This window comes from Canis lupus, chromosome 2 (genome assembly GCF_011100685.1).
Source record: "Canis lupus familiaris isolate Mischka breed German Shepherd chromosome 2, alternate assembly UU_Cfam_GSD_1.0, whole genome shotgun sequence".
NCBI classification, from domain to species: Eukaryota; Metazoa; Chordata; class Mammalia; order Carnivora; family Canidae; genus Canis; species Canis lupus.
In genome coordinates this window covers 3,642,426-3,661,243 of record NC_049223.1, presented here as the reverse complement: position 1 = coordinate 3,661,243, position 18,818 = coordinate 3,642,426, and the positions used below count along the sequence as shown (strand labels likewise).

The 18,818-nt window shown below is 41.9% G+C and overlaps 1 protein-coding gene across 4 annotated transcripts in view; it reads right to left on the bottom strand.

Annotated features, from left to right (window-relative positions):
- The window catches only part of NRP1 (neuropilin 1), a 137,991-nt gene extending 119,541 nt beyond the window's left edge, over positions 1–18,450 (bottom strand). For 2 of the 4 annotated variants that reach the window (XM_038529705.1, XM_038529707.1), the window contains exons 1-2: positions 17,856–18,450; positions 14,195–14,369 (exon numbers count right to left, since the gene is read on the bottom strand). In XM_038529705.1, coding sequence (XP_038385633.1) covers positions 14,195–14,369; positions 17,856–17,934 — 254 coding nt within the window. In that variant the 5' untranslated portion in view covers positions 17,935–18,450. The remainder of the gene's footprint in view (positions 1–14,194; positions 14,370–17,855) is intronic. The other 2 variants (XM_038529708.1, XM_038529706.1) reach the window with 2 other exon arrangements.
- Between the last annotated feature and the right edge of the window lie 368 nt (positions 18,451–18,818).

Here is an 18,818-nt window from a genome sequence, read left to right as displayed (position 1 = left end):
ATAAAGGCCGAGTCCCTTCTAGAATTCAGGATAATGGTGGGATCCTATAGGCATCACACACAAAGGCCACAGTGTTAGCTAAGCAAGTTTCCCAAGGGAATGATGAACATGGCCAACACAGGGCTGGCCCAAAATAGAATACAATAATGGCATGATCAGACATTATTTCTGCCTCTGCCTCAGCTCATCTTCTACTTACCCCCATGGAAATGCAAGAGTTTATCATCTAAGTCATTCTGTTCTCTGGTTGCATACCACCTGGAGATGGGAGAATGGGGGTGTGGTATGGGTTTCTAGATTAGACCGAGAACAGAAACATTTGGAAGTATCCCAGAACTCACTATAAGGTAGTGAGAAATACAAAAATGAGATGTGGTGACCAGGGTGCTTCACTATTTTAGGTGTAGCCATGCCCCTGCCATATCTTTGTCTCTTCCTCTTGGGTTGACACTGGCCCATCTCGACACACAGCTTTAAGAAACACGTAGGAAACGCTGGTATGGTGTGAGCCAGAAGAACAACTAGAACCCCTTCATGTCCATTTTAGAAATTGCCCTCACAGCAGGAGTCTCAGGGCTAGCTCAGTTGAGCACCTCCCAGAGTAGTATCTTCACGTAGTTGCACCAAGACTTGGCCTTGGCATTTATCTGGCAATATGGGTTAACATATTTACACCATTCTGCACAGGATGCATCCTGTGTTGACTTCTCTCATGGAGCTCCTCACCTTAGACAACTTCCCCAGCAAGCCCCCTGCAAAGTTAACATGTGCACGTATTGGGGTTGCCAGCTGGAATGGAAGAGGCTCTAAAGTATTTGTGCTAAATTTACATAAAGGTGGTTTGGCCATGAGCCCAGATATAAATATACAATGGACAAAGTTTCCAGAGTAGTGTCACAAAGTCCCGAGAGTTGTGAGGATGTCAGAACTCAGCCATCAGGACACAGACCCATATTGTTAGTACATGTTAGGTCTCTAACTCCAAAACAGATTATGGAGATGAGTGTGAGACAGAGAAAGCTTTCAATCAAGCACTATCTCTGCATATTCGTTGAAATTTAGCTAATGCTCTTCACATGTAGAAATCTACTTTTTTTTTTTTTTAATTGAGATTTTTAGAGGAAAAATGTAAGATTGATTCCACTACCCAGGAAAATGATGGGCTTACCATGTAAATGAGAAGTGTTAGTGTGCATCTAGTAGTCTGATTGAGAGCTTTTCCTAAGAAGCTGACATGGCTCTTCCGTGCTAGGTGAACACACTGGAGAAGACTTGGTGGGATGTCAGTTAGCCAATTCAATTCAGAAATGTTAATTAAGCACTTACTATAGGCAAAACACTATGCTGGGCTCTGCAAGTGGTGGAAAACAATATCCTTCTTGTTCTTGAGCATCTTATGAACTAGTTGAGTCAAGAGTCACAGAAATATCAGATTATGACATTATGACAGTACCGAATATTTTAAAGAACACAAATGCTATAGAAACACACTTCTTGGGGTGGGGGTGTTGGAGGACAGGGAAAGAGAGACCACATTTAATTGGTCATTGGTTACCAGAAATCTCTTTATGAAGGAAGCATTTCAGATGGAACTAGGATGGTATGTAACATTTTGACAAGGACACAAGGTATGTGAAGGGTGTTTACCCTTCCCACATTTGTAAAGAAAACATCCTATGAATAGGCTTGGGGTGAGAAAGCAGGCCTGAGTCTAAGGAACCACAAAATATTTTGGCAAGAATACATAGAAGAGGGGCACCCAGGTGGCTCAGTGGTTGAATGTGTGCCTATGGCTCAGGGCGTGATCCCGGGGTCCTAGGATTGAGTCCTGCATCGGGCTCTTCACAAGGAACCTGCTTCTCCCTCTGCCTGTGTCTCTGACTCTCTCTGTGAAGAGAGACATGAATAAAGAAATATATATTTTTTAAAGAATACATAGGAGAACCAGAGGAGATAGACTAGAGGGCCAGAAGGAAGTCACATTGTGGAAAACTGAGAAACAGAAGCAGGGTAGGGAATGGGAAGCTCAAGGTTTCTAAGCAAAGAGGAGGAACAGAGAAAAGTCCTTGATGAGGCTAATGCAATAGCACCGAGAATGGGTTAAAAAGTGTTAGGAGTTGAGTGCTAGCAGTAGAAATGGAAGAGAAAAGATAGACATGAAGGGTATTGTAGTACTTGTAACTTAGAGGTTTTTAAACTGCACCCGGGGGTGCAGGAAGTGGGAGACATTCCAGTGTGTCAGGTTTGGATACACAGGAAGGAAGGAAGCAATAAGAGAAAGAAAAGGCTGGGGTTGTGCAACACTGGATTTTTCATCTGTGGCAAGAGTCTACCACTCAGGCAGTCACCATTGTCCTGAAGGGATTTGGAAGTCTGAGTCCAGTGCTTAGGTCAAATGTAGGGCTGGACAGAAATGTGGGTATTATCTGAGCCGCTTGGCTAAGATCAATAAGGCAATTCAGGGAGAAGACATTCAGAGCATAGGCAAAACCTTGGCCAATGTCTGTCTTTTATTGTTAGAGGAAAGAGAGGAAGTCCAAAAAAAGAGGTAGGGAGGAATCCAAGATGGTGCAGAGAAGAAGAAAGCTCCAATGTGTAGTGAGTAGTCAATCATGTTTAAGGTTGTACAAAGGGTGAAGAAAATCAGGGTCAAGGTAAAGCCAATGGTCTGGGCATTAAACCAGTAATTGGAATGGAACATTTAAGGAAGCAGTTTCAGTCAACTAGAAGGGACAGGAATGATGCTGAAAAGAGTTAAGTGAGAAGGCAGAGCAATAGAGTGTAGACACTCCTTTCAGCACCTGTGGCAGTAACAGGGAAGACAGAGAGAGATGAAATATTTGTTGGAAGGGTAATAAGTTCCCGGGAGGACTTCTTTTACTTATGAATAGGAAAGTTCTACAAAATCTATTTGACCCTAGGAGGCCCACAATGATCCCACAAGAAGGAAAGCAAACCCCTTCTGCTGGATGAAGTGGCTTTTCATCACAGGCACTGAGACCCTCCCCACTAGCGGGAAATCTGTCAGAACCAGAAACGGGGGAAAGATGGCAAAGTTAAAGGACCTGGGGCCACCAGAAGGGGAGAGACACGGATGGAAGGGGATGGACCATCAAATTAAAAACATGTATCTTCCTAGTTGCTTTTCTCTATGAATTTACAACACAAAAACCACCTAACTTCCTCTCTCTCGCACATGAATGTAACGGCAGAGTTTTGGTTAACTGACTGAAAAGAACGGGTATCCTGTGATAGCCACCATGACCCTGGCTCCTGCCTTACATGAAGTATGGACTGGTTTACCATCTGCATGTGCTGAATATATTTATAAGCCCTCAGGCACTCTTAAGAAAATTATGATTTCTTAAAGCCATTAATGCTATTGTCAAATTTGTGACATTGAGATAGCATCTTCTGTGGGATTTTTCCAGAAACTCCACCCACCCAGAGTTTTAGAAAACTGCAATTATAACTCACTTATCAAGGCAACTTATTATATGAACATTCAGAAACTCTTGTTTGCCAAATACATGCTGAGCATGAGATATGATCTCTACTGTGGACATGTGCAGTGCTTTTGAAATATTTATAAGTGCCTCCTCCTGAGGATGCAGACGTTATTGTTTACAGTCTGAACTTATTTTAAGGAACAAAACTCACGGATGCACTTCCTGTTATAGTAATACCTGGGCTTTATTTAATGTATTTCTCTTGTATTCATAAGATACTTCCACCTTCATTATGTCATCCACACTGTGTCACTGAGATAGAGGAAGGAAAGCCCTTTTTTTTCTGCAGAAAGAGAAGGAAAAAAATGAATCGAGACTGTGTCTGGGCTGTGGGGGTCTGGCAGAGGCTGCTCTGGTGGACACGGTCAAAGCCACGGCCGCACAGCGCCATAGCCAAGCCATCCGCAGACTGGGAGCCGGCCCTGACTCCTGCCTTGGAGATGGGAGTGAAGGGCGGCCGTGTGATTATAATCCACACCCCTGATCCTCACCAGAGCACTTTTCACGGGGGGAGCTGCTAACATCGTTCCCCTGACAGTCAGAAATCCCCAACTTGCATTAATGAACTAACACACACACCAGGTATGAGGCTAGAACAGCTGAAGGAGGAGGATGTGTCTTGAAGGACTGAACCAGAATCACCTAACAATTACTCAGGGACAAAGAAATCAGCAGTGGCATAAAGGATAAGGAAAATGTAAAATGTTTTCCTTTAAAAAAAAAAAACAAAAAACAGGAAAGGGGATGCTTGGGTGGCTCAGTGGTGAAGTGTCTACCTTCAGCTCTGGTCTTGATCCCAGGGTCCTGGGATTGAGTCCCACATGGGCTCCCTGTTTTGCGGGAAGCCTGCTTCTCCCTCTGCCTCTGCCTCTCCCTTCCACGTGTACTCTCTTTCACTCTCTCTCAAATAAAATCTTAAAAAAAGGAAAATCCAATCAGTGCTAAAACCCCACTCTTCCCTCGGCCCAGGGTCAATAACTTTTGAAGAAAAATTGTACCCTACTCCTTGTAGAAGGGAAGAAGCTGCCAGGGCAATATTGGTGACATTCTGGCTCCAGCAGAGCCAGGGCTCACCTGCTAAGAAACACACACAGTGGAAGAACAGCAGGCTATGCGGGTGGGGGAGCCTGTCCCTCCCACTCTGTCGCTCCCCAGACTGTGTGCCTGTGAACCCCAGCTCCAAAGCTCCAGGTCCGACGCCTCTGACCAGGTGGGTGGGGATGGAGGAGGATGCAACCTAGACAGATTCCGAGAACGCGAAACCGCGGCCACCTCCTCTGTGTCCAGGAAGTGCTCACTGTCCAGTGTTTTTGAAAGACTGGCGCTCAGACCAACACATCACACCCTTGAGTAGTCATCACAATCGCCTCTTGTGCTTTCCCTTCACTGAAGTTTGCTATTCTCTCCTCCAGACCGCCTCCCATGAACGTGAACCAGAGACTCTACTCAAGGCAACACTGTTTTCTTCCCCTCTGTTTCAATTTCGATATACCTGTCAGCTGTGGAGTTCCATGAATTAGTGCCTGCTATGTGCCAAGCATTGTGGGGGCTGTAGAGAGCAAAGATATAAGTTAGACAAGGTGTCGCCCGTCACAGAGTTGACCACCGAATGGGGAGAGACTAACCCTTACCTGTACAGTTAGAAGGAAGAGGCTGGGCAGGTGGGGGGTAGGAGAGGGCTGCATGCACAGTACAGTCTCACTGTTGAGTTCATGAAGATTTGTCACTTCTACTGGCTGCCATTTTTTCCAACAGAGGATTGATCCAGAAATTATTTTCATATATTTTAATCTTTTCTTTTTGTGACCAACTGCGTTACAAATAAATGCTTACTTTCCCAAGTTATTCAAGAACAGACAGCAGGTCTGAACCAAGATAAAAGGTCAAAGAGCAATCTATTTGCCAGGTGTTGCTCCATCTAAACCAATACCACCCCAAAGAAGAGAAAGTCAAGCTCCAAGCTTGTGGGGCTTTGTGTCCTTTATTTTCTTCACATCGAACACATTTCTTTAGGTTTGGGAATGTAGTACTTTTAATTTTTAAAAAACTATCTCTTGAGGACTAAGGTTTTGACCACGTTTTATTTTTTTTCCTCACCGTTTCAGCGATTGCTTATATTTTACACAATATCTTCCCTGCTCATAACATCTGTTTGTTGGAGAGTCGGGCAAGAAGTTGTACTCGTGAATATATTGACTGGCCTTTGCCACCTCTGGCTGTTCTAAAGAAATTTAAGAACTTAAATAAGGAGACATTTAGCATCCTCTTTCAGCCTGGGACTGCTGCTCTCTCCATGACATGCCAGTCACTCACAGAAGCAACAAGCCATCACCTCCAACCTGGCCGGCTGATTATACAAGTATCTGACCAGATAAAAACAAAATACTCTGGAGCATCTGTTTCTTCTCAAAAAACACTCTGTTTCTCACAGGAATTCAGTGCCTGAGCAAACATTCTCCCTTTTTAACCCTTACAGAGTCGTCAGGGCAAATATTAGTATCAAAATTTTACAAATAGGGGAGATTCGGGGGAGCAAAACTTTGCAGACATTTGCCTGAGATTAAGTAAATGGACAATGCTTGGAAGACAAGGCAGCTTTCTGATTTCTGGATCTGTAAGGAAGCACTGCACACAGCTGGGATCTCATGCATCCCTTGAACCAATTGTGTAAATCGAACCTTTGTGATGCCTGGTTATCAGGCTTTAAGTAAATATTGTGTTTGTATGTGCTTTGTGCTTTCAAACTCCATCAACAGAAGGGACTGAAATTTAGTGACTGGAATTTAGATATTTTCCACCAGGATTTCATCCCCAAGTTCACGCAAGTTTTTGCTGAGTGGAAACTCACCAATTGGTTGGAAGTTTCTGTGCACGTTTTTTAGCAGTTCTTACCAAATCTGAACCGAGAGTTTAAAAATTAAGTCCTTCCTCAAAAGGAGTTGGTTTATATTTAAAGTTTTGTGAGGTATTTCATAGAAAAAAAACAGCTGTTTGGATCCCAGATGAGCTGGCAACACTTCATAAGAACTTCCTCCTTCAAAAGAGCATATCCCAAGCCCCGTAGTCACAGAGGTGGAAAGATATTTGGTATAGCAGCTGAGAGTTTAGGCTCAGTTAATCTAACTTTTCTAAACCTTGGTCCTGCCATCTGTAAAATGGGGATGACAGGGAAATTGAGTGAGCTCGTGTGCACAGAGTGCTTAGGGAGTGCCATGGTGGGCACAGAGTGAGGACCCAACAGGAAGAACCAGCCATGACCATTCCTTCCTAAACATTCTATTGGCTACTCAGATTAAAGGAGAACACAACATGGTGACTGAATAAGATATAAGATATGTACAATACAGACCTAGGCTTGATCAGGAGAAAAATCAAGTTACAAAGCAATTGAGTGGAAAGAAGCCAAAAGATTACTCTTCCTCTCCACCCTTCTGCAGAACTCGGTAGAGTTCCGAATGAGGTTCAATTGCTAAGCTAACTGCAAAGACTAAGTGATTTGAGCCATAAGCCAGCATAATGTGTTTGGCATGCTTCAGAGCCAATCTGAGAGTTCTCCTGACCTCATGCCATCCCAACTGACCTAGATACTAGATGCAGTTCCATCAACTACAGAAGAGCAGGAAAGATCTTTTTTTGAGGTGCTACGGTTTGCCAAGTCACTGACTCCGACAATCAGGATTGATTACAAACACCCAATTAGGAGGCATTTGGAACCTGATCTGAACACTAATCTTGTCCCTTGTTCTTCTTCGGGCTTAATGATCAGCCTTGATGAATACTACAACGGCAATTAGTTAAGTTTATTTTGTAGCCTCCTTTACAAGCACACACACACATGCACATATGTGTTTGTGTGTGTGTGCTTCTGCCGGAGTATGTCAGCATGCACGCAAGTATCAAGTTTTATGCTGGAAAAAAAAAGGAGCTGAGAATATGCATGCCGGCTGAAGGCATATGTCTCACTTGGATCAATTTTTAAGTGTCTGCTCCCCAAGTGAAATCTGCTTGGAAATGCCACGCACATGTTGATTCAATTTGATAAGATTTCAACTAACCTTCTCTTTTAGCTTCTCATAAAGGTTGCTTCTTTCAAATTACAGAAAAGCCTAACACATAACAACCTTGTAATACTGAAAATTCATTATGAGCAAATGTGATTGCTTACAGTAAAAAATAATAAAGAACATTAATTTTATTAAACACATGGAGTTTTGTTCAAATTAAATCAGTGCTAATAGGGAAAAAAATGAAAGGAAGAAAGTAGATAATTATCTGCCTGAGTAGTAACCAAGGATGCTGCAGGTGGTAACAACAACATTGGCCAGCAGTTGTTCTAAGAAGGGTTTATTCTTATCCACTCAAAAGTTTTTTAATTGAATTGAGCCTGGTGGTGATGCTTCTCACACTGCTTGTGTTGGGAAGTTACTTGAGATGAAAACCAACAATGAAAAACTAAAAAATAAAGTAAGGGAAGATTTTTCTGTATTTGCCTTACATTGAAAGCAAGCTCTAGTTGAAAATTTTGTGCATATTTTAACATACCCATAGTATATGTAAAAAACACAAGATATTTCTACAGAAATCAAGGAAAAACATTAGAATACACTTCAGTATGACTGTTCTTCTGTTTTTTGTTTTTTGTTTTTAAGAAAGGGAACAGTATGCATTGTTCTATCTCTATTCCAAAGAGTTTTACCACATTCAAAGGATTGTGCCTACAGATTTCTAAGACTATAGTTTCATTTTGAAATTTATAAGAATGGAATCATACAAGTTAGAACAGTAGTCATCCTTGAAGCCAAAGGCTACCTGAACATAAGCGGGATTCCTTTTTTTTTTTTTAAGATTCTATTTATTTATGAGAGACAGAGAGAGAGAGGCAGAGACATAGGCAGAGGGGATTCTTCGTAGGAAGCTGGAAACGTTTACTCTGGATTGGTTGGTTATGTGGTTGTGCTCACCTTGCAAAATTTTATCCAACTTTACACTGTGTGTTTTTTTCTACATGCATATTGTGCTTTAATTAACAGTACACATACTTCTATATTTAATACAGAAAATGGAGAAATATTTTGGCTTCAAATCCTCATTGTTTTCCATAAAACAAAGACTTTGTTTTGGTCTAAGAGATACTCGAACATATAAGACTGGGACTAGAGAAAGGCACTTGCCTCAGATACAAAAAGCCAAATATTCACCAATCAAGGTAAATAATATTTTAACGCAGCATTTAAAACAAATCAGAATGGATGAAAAAAACCCATGCTGAGCAAAGTAAAAAGAGAAAGGTTCGAAACGAAAAATAGTACTCAGGGAAACCAAAAACGGAAATTACATTCCCCAAGTTGCTAATAAATGACCAAGTGACCACTGCATCATTAAATCTGTGGAAATGATCAGATCTGGGAAACTAATGGAAGATTAGTTTTCGTTCAGTGAGTTTATACTCTATGAAAATAAATGAAATGACCAGTGTTTCAAATTTGTAATAACTTCGGTAATTTTAAAGGTAGCATTTAAGAAACGATGTGCGATTTATTCCAACAAAATTCTAAAACTTTGTGATTTATTCCAACAAAACTCCAAAACTTGAATATCATCTCTTTTTGGTTAAAATTTCCTTGCAATTAAACTTCATATGAAGTTACAAAAGTGAAATCTCCCTTTGATTGCATTCGATGAGGAAAAAAATACCTATTTTTGGTTACACTAAGAAGGGATTACACATCTAAGTCATAGAAAAGCATCTGAGCCACATTAGCCTGAGTCTTGGTGAAATCCTACAAAACAGCATTGACAATTCAGGCACTGAATTGTCAGGAACGGGTAAGCAAGAAGACCACTACTGAGCTTTCTCCCTCCAGTACTACCACCTTTTTAGACTCTTTCTGGAGCTCCACCATTCATTTTCTTAATGTTTTTAACCCAATGTCTGTGAGATTTTTATTGCTCCCCAGATGAGGACATCTGATCTGAATGTAATCACACACCTCTTTGCTCAGCAGTATTTGTCACAACCCATTATAAATTATCATGCTGATAGTTTGCATTGCTGGGAAATGGGAAAAGTTCCATAAATTCTAACTACTGTATCAATGACATTCTTGTTTATTATGCAGATATAAAGTTTTATGAGATTCAAGATGTCTGCTTTACCACCAAAGAAACTATCGTTGAGTAAGATCTAACCAGTTCAATGTAAATGCAGAAAACCATTTACAGTGCACAATGAACATTGCTTTCTGAAAAACACTCAAAAGGTTGCTTTTTTTCTTTCTTTTCTGCTTGTAACTGTGCTTTGACACTTCACAAGCCTGGAGGATTTTGCTGGTGCATTCTCTCCACATCTTTTTCCTCCTTCAGAACATTCTCCAGCCACCTTTTATCAACATAACAATAAAACCAGACGATATTTCTACACATCCTCACACAATGTTAGCCCACAGATAGATCTTCTACTGCTTGATTGATTGATTGATATCATGCTTTGTTCAATAAAAGAATTCAGGGAGTTATAATACTATGTTTTTGGTGTCTATTTGTCAAGAAACCGGACTCATAATAGGCCCTGAAACATAGATTGCTGTATTTTTTAAATTATCAGGCACAACCTGAAAATTCATTTTCCCTAAGGAAATAATGCCCCTTGATATTCACTCTAAAAACTTTTTGTAATGTTAGGTTCATAGCTTATACTGAGTCCTTGGTGCTCTTCACATGAAAGGTTGTAACTGTGCACATTTTATTGTATTGTTAAAACTATGAAATAGTTTTTAATTATAAATAAACAATATGAATTTAAATAAAAATATTTTTCCTACCAGAATTCGTCTATTTAATTACTTATCCATTCCTACACCGTACAAAAACATTTGTTTACTGGGGTTTTAAGGATGTTTCTTTCTTTTTTTTTTTAAGATTTTATTTATTTATTCATGAGAGACACACACACAGAGAGGCAGAGACATGGCAGAGGGAGAAGCAGGCTTCATGTAGGAAGCCCGATGTGGAACGCAATCTTGGGACTCCAGGATCACGTCCTGGGCTAAAGGCAGACACTCAACCGCTGAGCCACCCAGGTGTCCCTTAAGGATGTTTCTCAAGCAAATGTACTAAGGAATCGATTTCTTAAGCTTTGACATGGTGGAAGTTGACTGTACAAATACTAGACAGTTTCAAGAGAAATTGCTAGGTATATTTTATGTGAATCATCCCATTATTGGATCTATATTTTTAGTTTGGCATAAATTTATTTCATATTTCTGAATGTTCTAACCACCACCAAGTTGTTAGAGATATCATAATAATGATGATAACTTCTTTTGAGGGAAGCTTTCAACTTTTCAAAGGGCTTTCATATCTACTACTCTATTTTATTTTACTAATAACCTAATGACAAGGGTAAAGCAAGCACTTTTTATTGCTATTAGACGTATAATGTAGCTGAAACCAGGAGAGATATTAAATATCTCAAATAAGACAATCAGCTTGATCTCAACAGGAATGATAACTAAAAGCTTGTGAGCTAGTTGAATGTGGTACACTGTATCTAATTTTGCATTAGCTCAAATTCCTTTTTTGAAAGTAGCCCAATATAATTTTTTTAAAAAGGCACCCCCCCAAAAAAAACAAACCCACTAAAATAAAAGAAAAATCTAAAAACATAAAACAAAACTATGCTTTTGCACATTCAGTGTAAAATTCTGAAGTCTATGAATTTGTTCTTCCAAGGGTTATCAGTATTTTCTATTTTTTGTAGGAAATTTTAATTTTAAATTAAAGCTGTGGATTCTTCTTGCAGCCTTCACAAAAGATTGTAGGAATTATGCCACATTTGTAGAATGTCAACTGCAACCTTCAACAGTGACCAGGCCAAGGCTGGAAAGACTGGGAAAGCAATGTCTCCGGTTGCTCTTCCTCTATCATTTTTGGAGTTTTCACTGATAAAAAACAATCAGGTGGCAACACTTCCAAACAGGGCAGGAAGATATTTTCTATGCCCTAATCTCCATTGACTTCATCAGGTTAAATCTATCAGCCTTTTAAGGCTGGCCAGGAGATGGCACCTTTACAGAGAACAAAGTGTCAGTTACTACAGTTAAGAAACCACTTCACTCTGTCACCTTAAAAAAGTCTCACCAGCAGAATGACAGAAACAATCCTCTGAACCATGTCAGTTTCTTGAAAACCATGCTGATATCACTAAAATGGTCTCTTCCTATAAATAAGAATTACCCTTTGTCTTGTCATTTCTAAAAAGGAAAACTGCAAGGTACCTGGGTGGCTCAGCCAGTTAAGCACTGGACTGGAGATTTCTGTCTGGGTCATGATCACAGGATCCTGGGATTGGGCCCCACCTCACACTCCACCTGGAGTCAGCTTGGGATGCTCTCTCTCCACCTCTGTCCCCACCCTGCCCTGCCCCCTCACCCATGAACGCTTGCTTGCTCTCTCTCTCAAATAAATGAAGTTTAAAAAAAAAAAAAAAGACCTCAAAATGTTAAAAAAAAAAAAAAGAAAACTGAGAAATGTCCAATGCCACTATACTCTACCTCATATCACGATACACAAATAGTTATTGAAGACTTCCCGTGTGCCAGACACCGTTCTAAGCACTTAACACACATTAATTCCCTGGACTGGCTTCCCATTCATACACTTCTACTCTGGTTATGTGCTGGAGCTGGCTTGCACCAGCTCACAAGAACCCATCACACATGTTTCTTGAGGAGTACACAAGTACACAAATCTGTGTACAGTGACATCACATGGATATTTTGAAACTGGTCATGGTGGGAACATTTACACTACAGAAATGGGTAAAGATTAGGAATGAGGACTTGACCCATCTCCTTCTAAGATCCAGTCATTCAACATTGACCAGCACACCACTGCCAGTGACTACTGATTATTGTGATTTTTTTAAAGCTATTATATTATACACAGACATGGTCATGACACTCAGATCAGGATTTAGCATACATGAGTTTACTGAAATGTAATGGCACCTTATTTTGGTGAATAATATTATTACTTGAGTATGTTTAATGTTGGGTTTCTTAAAAACATCTCAGAGCAGTTTAAGTATTGTCAAAAAGCAAAATAAAATAAAATAAAATAAACAAATCTCTAGGTTGTCTAGGTGATTGACATTGTAAAGCCACCATAACAGAATATCGGCAAAAACAACAACAAAAGTCCCTGTTTCCTAGCAGTCACTGGAACACTATTCATGGTAACTTTCATACAAGATTAAGAAGTCAATAAAATGCCCTGAAGCACTGAACAAGGATTAAATTGGAATCGGCATAATTTTATTACACTGTAGTGTATGCTGATCATTTGGAAATTGATCAATGAATGTATGCTAATTCTCTAGGCACCAGAATGTTGAATTAATCAGATGACCTCATTTCCTTCCCATGAAACTAGTTTTATCTCACCAACTTAACATTTTGTTAAGGACCTCCTACAGGTGGGAATATTTTCATATTATTCTGTTCTTCCCTATAAAGGCTATGTGTTTGCAAATAGGACCTTTTTAATCATGAATATGCCTGCACAATAATGTCTATGTCCAATCGAAATTGTAGCCTATAATTATATTAAACTGACCCATTTTAAAATTTGGGAAAACATATCAGTCCCTGAGAAACACTTGTGAATTGAGATTTAAGTAGATTGTTTTCCTTTGCTAAAACTATTTCTATGTCCAAACTTCATTAAAGATAGATATTCAGGTTCAAGTGTCTGGAGAATATATCATGTGCAGGCTGGCAGAATGGGGTAATGTGGACAAGACAGAGACAGGCGGTGCTGGGTGTCCAGAGAGAAGAGCAAACCTGGACCTGAGTGGACTGCAAACCTGCAAAGTTGAAACACATTTTCCACACCGTGCAAAGCAAAACCTACACAACTAGTTATTTTATATAAAGTGAGGAAATATAATTTAGACTGTCTCTATAGTTAGAATGTTTTCATAATAATGAAATCTGGCATAAATTGATGCTTAGTTACTTAACAATAGAAGGAGTTAGCAAGACTAAAGCAGATGGATGAAATGCCAATTTATATTTGAGTCCCATTGTATACACTGTGAATCAACAATTATTTTTTGCATTTTCCGTAAGAAACTTGCAATCATTAATCTATTGCAAAGCCCCTCATCCAACTTATGCTATATGCCTCATTTTTATTCAATGGCAATTTGCATTTGTCACTTCAAACTCAGTAAGATACAGTACTTAAATCACAAAATGCGTCACAGATTTGTTAAAAAATATCCAACCTCACCATCTGTTGATACTATACATGCTGGTAACCCATAATATTTAATAAAAACTCAAGTGAAAGTGTGGGCTTCTAGTTCTTCCCCTTTTCAGGGAAAAAAAGAAAAATGAAGCACATGTACACATTTCTTAACAAAAGGATTCTGAAACCAAAAGTGGTAACAGGAAGAAGAATATGAGAGATTATATATTTAAGCATAATATTCCTAGTTTGGGGAACTCAGAAATCACTTAACATAATTTAATTTCCATACCATTGACATACGATCTGGCCTAGATTGGAATCCCTTCTGGATCTATTTATATCTCATACTGTACACTCAAGACTTCCCCCCTTAGACATCCATGACCACTAGATGGTGGTGTGGTGCCCTGTTCAAATACTTTCTCACTTACTTGCAGTCTCTGTCCTCCAAATCAAAGTGAGGGTTGAAGTTGATCATAATTCTCTGGTATGGGTCGGGTGCCTGAATCAGCCATTCACATTTTTCACTTGGATGATAAGAATGAGGATAACCAGGAGACGTGAGGTACCCAGGGCTTTCAATTTTTATCGTATCGCCACACTTATCTGTAATAAAAATAACATTTCAGGAAAGCTTTCCCTGACAACCACTTCAGTTTCTAGCTTTATATATAAATTACTGGTTATTATTCCAGAACTTTTTAGGAGGAACCCCAAGAGGTCCCCACAGGTCCTCCAGGGGGCGTTGATGGCAACCCGCCCCCCCCCCCCCCCACACACACACACTCCAAGAAACACTCTTTGATCCTAGGAAGGGTTAGCCCAGAAGAAAAGTAGACTGAGATCTGAGAGGACTCCACCCTTATCCCTCACAAAGTTCCTTCCCAAGAAAAAGGTCTTCTAGCGTTAAAAACATTAAATCCTCTCAATGGATGTTAACATGGTCCCCAGGGAGCTTCTGCTAGACATAATGATCCCCCAAGAAGTGTAATCGCATTAAGTAGCAAGTTCTGAGTGGAAGGTGACTAAAAGGAGCTATTCGACCCTTTGTGTGGCTTTTTGATGATAAGCCTGGTCTATGTCATTGATCAGTAGGGATTGTTATCCAAGACTTGGATTGGCTTAGAGCCAAACCTTTTGTGTTGTTGTTTTATCTGCCCATAAATCTAAGTGATTTTGAGTTATCTCTGCTCTGGAGATCTTGATCAACAGAGAACCAAGTGTATTTGGTGAAGCAGAAATAATTCTGCTCTACTGCTCCAAGTAAAGTTGTTCAGTCTCAGAGACCAGATCAAAGCAACCGGGCAGAAAAAAAAAAAAAAAAAAAAAAAAGCCATACAGTATTAATTCTGATTACCTAGATGTTGGGAAAAACAAAACAAAACAAACCCAAACCCCACCACACTGAGGTCTGGGTATCACATACGGTAAGCCACCATCTCACATTCTGGGAAAGGTGAGCTAGCTAGTTTTGAGCGTTCATTTAAAAAAACTCAAAAGGTGAAGTGGTTCATTGAGAGTCAAATAAACCAGTCACTGGGCTGCTTTATTGTTCAGTGTAGATTCTCATTGTCACTTTTTATTATGGATTTCATGCTGGAGAGTCTCAGCCTGAAATGCTGCCACATTTATTGATGCTTAATTTTAAGCAATAAAAATTTGGTGCATGAACTATGTAAGAGGAATAGGTATGAAAGCAGTGAAATATATAAGCCTATCAATCACAAATTTTCAGTAATGGTATATATAGATTTTAATATTGCATCTAATAGATTCCCTGTGGAAAGAGAATGGCATTCTTTGCTCTCAGCATGAATTTATAAATCTACAGAATTTTATTACAGGAAAACCAGGTCAAATGGAAATGAAAGATGAAGTGCACATCAAAAATGCATAAAGCTACATGCATTACAGAAATCATTTCCCATAAATTAAAAAGAAGACAATATAAATCATATTGTTTTTCTCAATTGCTGGATGTTTCTGACCATGTTTCCTAGACTGGGGGTACCCTTATGCTTGGTTTCCTTTGCCTGGGCTTTTAAAAGCTTAAGGTTTTGCCAAGAAGAAATGTTGCAACTGGAGTTTGGAATCTCAACTAACGATCATACTGGACTCTGTTACGTGATTCCACTGAGGCTCTTCCATTATTTTAAATGTGCAGAAAACTTGGAAAGTGACCCCATCTCATTAAGTCTCCTCCAGCTCTATACAAACATCATGGCAGTGTCTGGCATCCGTTAGAGGAGTGAAATAAAACAGCACTGCTTCCAGTCACTCCACAGAGTCACTTCAGAAGACATTTAGGTGGACTTGGTACCACACCAGAGCTCTTTAATCTGTGACTTCTGAGAAAGTGACAGTGTAATAAGATAATGTGGACTGCTAGACTCCCTGGCTCTGTTAAATCTCTCTAACAGTTGATTAAGAAAGAGCAATTTCTAATGACTCTGGACCATTAGACCTAAATAAGGTTAATGAATTAATTTAGCAGACACTGGTACTGCAAGGAGGTGGACATGGCTTTAAGAGGTCTGCTGTGTTACAGAGGCATTTACTGGCTCTGGTCACTGCAAGCAGAGCAACATGGTTTTAACCAGTCAAGCTCACAGACTGAGGCTCAGGTTCTCAGCATTTTCCAGATTTCTGCTAAGAAAATTTAAAAATGTATTTCATATATATTCACGCACGTTTGTATACATTCATATACACACACATATGTATGTGAAGTTCACTACCTACAGTCTGGAAGCTATTTGCATTAGGTTTCAAATCTATCTTGTGTACATCTCTACTACGGATTTAATCTCTGCAGTTGTAGAGGGCAGAGGCTGGGTTACTATAACTTCTAAAGCCTAACCACTTGACCTCTTTCAATTGGAGGAGAATGTTATTTCATCCCTTGCCAGATCGTACCGAGATGCCACCAACTCAGGTTCATTAATAAATTGAAGTCCACATTCACAGTTGTGTGTGTGTGTGTGTGTGTGTGTGTGCGTGTGTGTGAATGTGTATGTGCACGCGCGCGCTGCCTCCTAAGCGTATCTGTTGGAACACTGCTTGGTAGCTGTTAGGGGAAATCTATTGCTTCAGTCACCAAACCTCCAAAAAGCATATTATAGAGATTAACTTCCATCATAAAGGCATGATTTAAATTCCTCTTGGTATGAACCCCTCCACTTGTGGTCTCTTATTAAAACAATATACCACAGTAAGTAGTGGGTGTTCTTTTCTCCTAATTACTTTGATTGAAATCTAAGCCAGACAAAAGTAAATATTTGATAATTAGTTAATAATTGCTGAAGACTTACTGTTAAGATAATTTCCTACCCTTGCCTTCACCCACTTTAAAGTGTAAGTTAAACATGCCTACAAGCAGATCACGCTTTAAAATACATTATTTAGGTTAAGGGATACTGTTTATAACCTGGTAGCCTCGAGTGGTTTTAAAAGCTAAGTGGAAGCTGCTAGGTTAGGGATTTTCAGAAATCCCGGTGTCTTACACTGTATATATCAGATTCCTTTATTGACAGTGTGTAACTTTCATTCATACTTCAGGCAGATTAGGGGCGATTTGCAAAGGCGAGGGAGGGAGTTCCCACAATCAAAAACCCGCCGTCGGCCGCAGCACCCAGCAGAGGAAGCGGTGTCGAAGAGCTGCAAAAGAACCAGGAAGTTCTCCCGGTAAAGCGTTCATTAACTTTCCGCAGCCATCAAATTTTTGAGAGGGAGTCTCATCTAATTGCCTTTGGGAGGAAACATTATTGAGATAATTGGTGGTGCTGATCTGGGAAGGCAGGCAGCTCTGCCTTGGAACCGAGGCAGGGGAAGCCCCGTCACCAGGCCACCAAGTCCAGGAGCGAGGCGGCGGCCTCGGCGTCCGCCTGCCCCGCCGACGGGTCTGGTCTCTCTGTTCCTCTCCCCGGACGACGGTTTCCCGGGCCCGGACGGCGGCGGCCGGCGGGCAGCGCGGGGGCCGGAGCCCGCAGCCCCGCCGGGAGCCCGGGAGCCCGGGAGCCCGGGAGCCCGGGAGCCCGGGAGCCCGGGAGCCCGGGCGCGGCGCCCGCACGCGCGCCTCCGCCCGTCACTTACCGTTGCGGAAAGCGCCGGCCAGGGCGACGGCCACGGCCACGGCCAGCGCGGCGCTCAGCAGCGGCGGCCCCCGCTCCATGCTCCCTCCGCCGGGCCCGGGCACGCACCCGGGCAGAGGACGCGCGGGCAAGTAGCGCAGGGGCCGATGCACACGCTCCGCCGGCCGCAGCTCCGCCTCGAGCCGCGAAATCCTCGGTCCGGCTCGGAGAGAAGGGAGCAGCGAGGCAGTGCCTGGATCCGAGAGAAACGCTTCTCTTTTTGTGTCTCAAGTCGCCTGCATCCTGTCATTTAGCTCCGGTTTCCTCTCTCTTTTCCCACACTTGTTCCTCTTCCAGGAGCCACTGCCCGGGCCATGTCTCAAAAAAAAAGGGGGGGGGGCCCGACGGGGGAGGAGAAGGGAGGTGGGGAAACACACCAAAGCCAATTTCCAGAAAGGAAAAAAAAAAAAAAAAAAAAAGCTTGTTTCTGGACCGGTTGGAGCCGAGGAGCTGGCGCCCAGGGGAGGTCCGGGGTGTCTGCGCGAAGGAGAGGAGCGAGCAACGGAAAGATGAGCGGGAGACAGGACTTTCAGCAACTGCACCCCCGCCTGCGCCTCCGCCCCCCCCCCCGCCTCCCCCGCCCCTCCTGGAGCCCTTCCCTCGCTTCCGCCCTCCCCTCTGCCTCACGGGCTCGCCAATAACTGCCTGACAGGAGACTGGGAGGAACAAGTTTCCCTCCGTGTGCTTTTCCCGTCCTTCTGTCCGTCTCTCCCGGAGGCCCTGAAGGATCCCCGCGGGGAGGGGGCGTTGGGAGCCTGCGCCCGGGGCGCGTGTGTGTGCGCGTGTGTGTGCGCGCGTGTGTGTGTGTGTGCGCGGGGCGGGGGGGGGGGGCGTCGAGGTCCGCGCCAGCCGCCGGGTCGGGCGAGCCTCCCGCCGCCCGCCTGCTCGCTCCGGGCCCCGCGGGGAGAGCCGCAGCTCGCCGGGG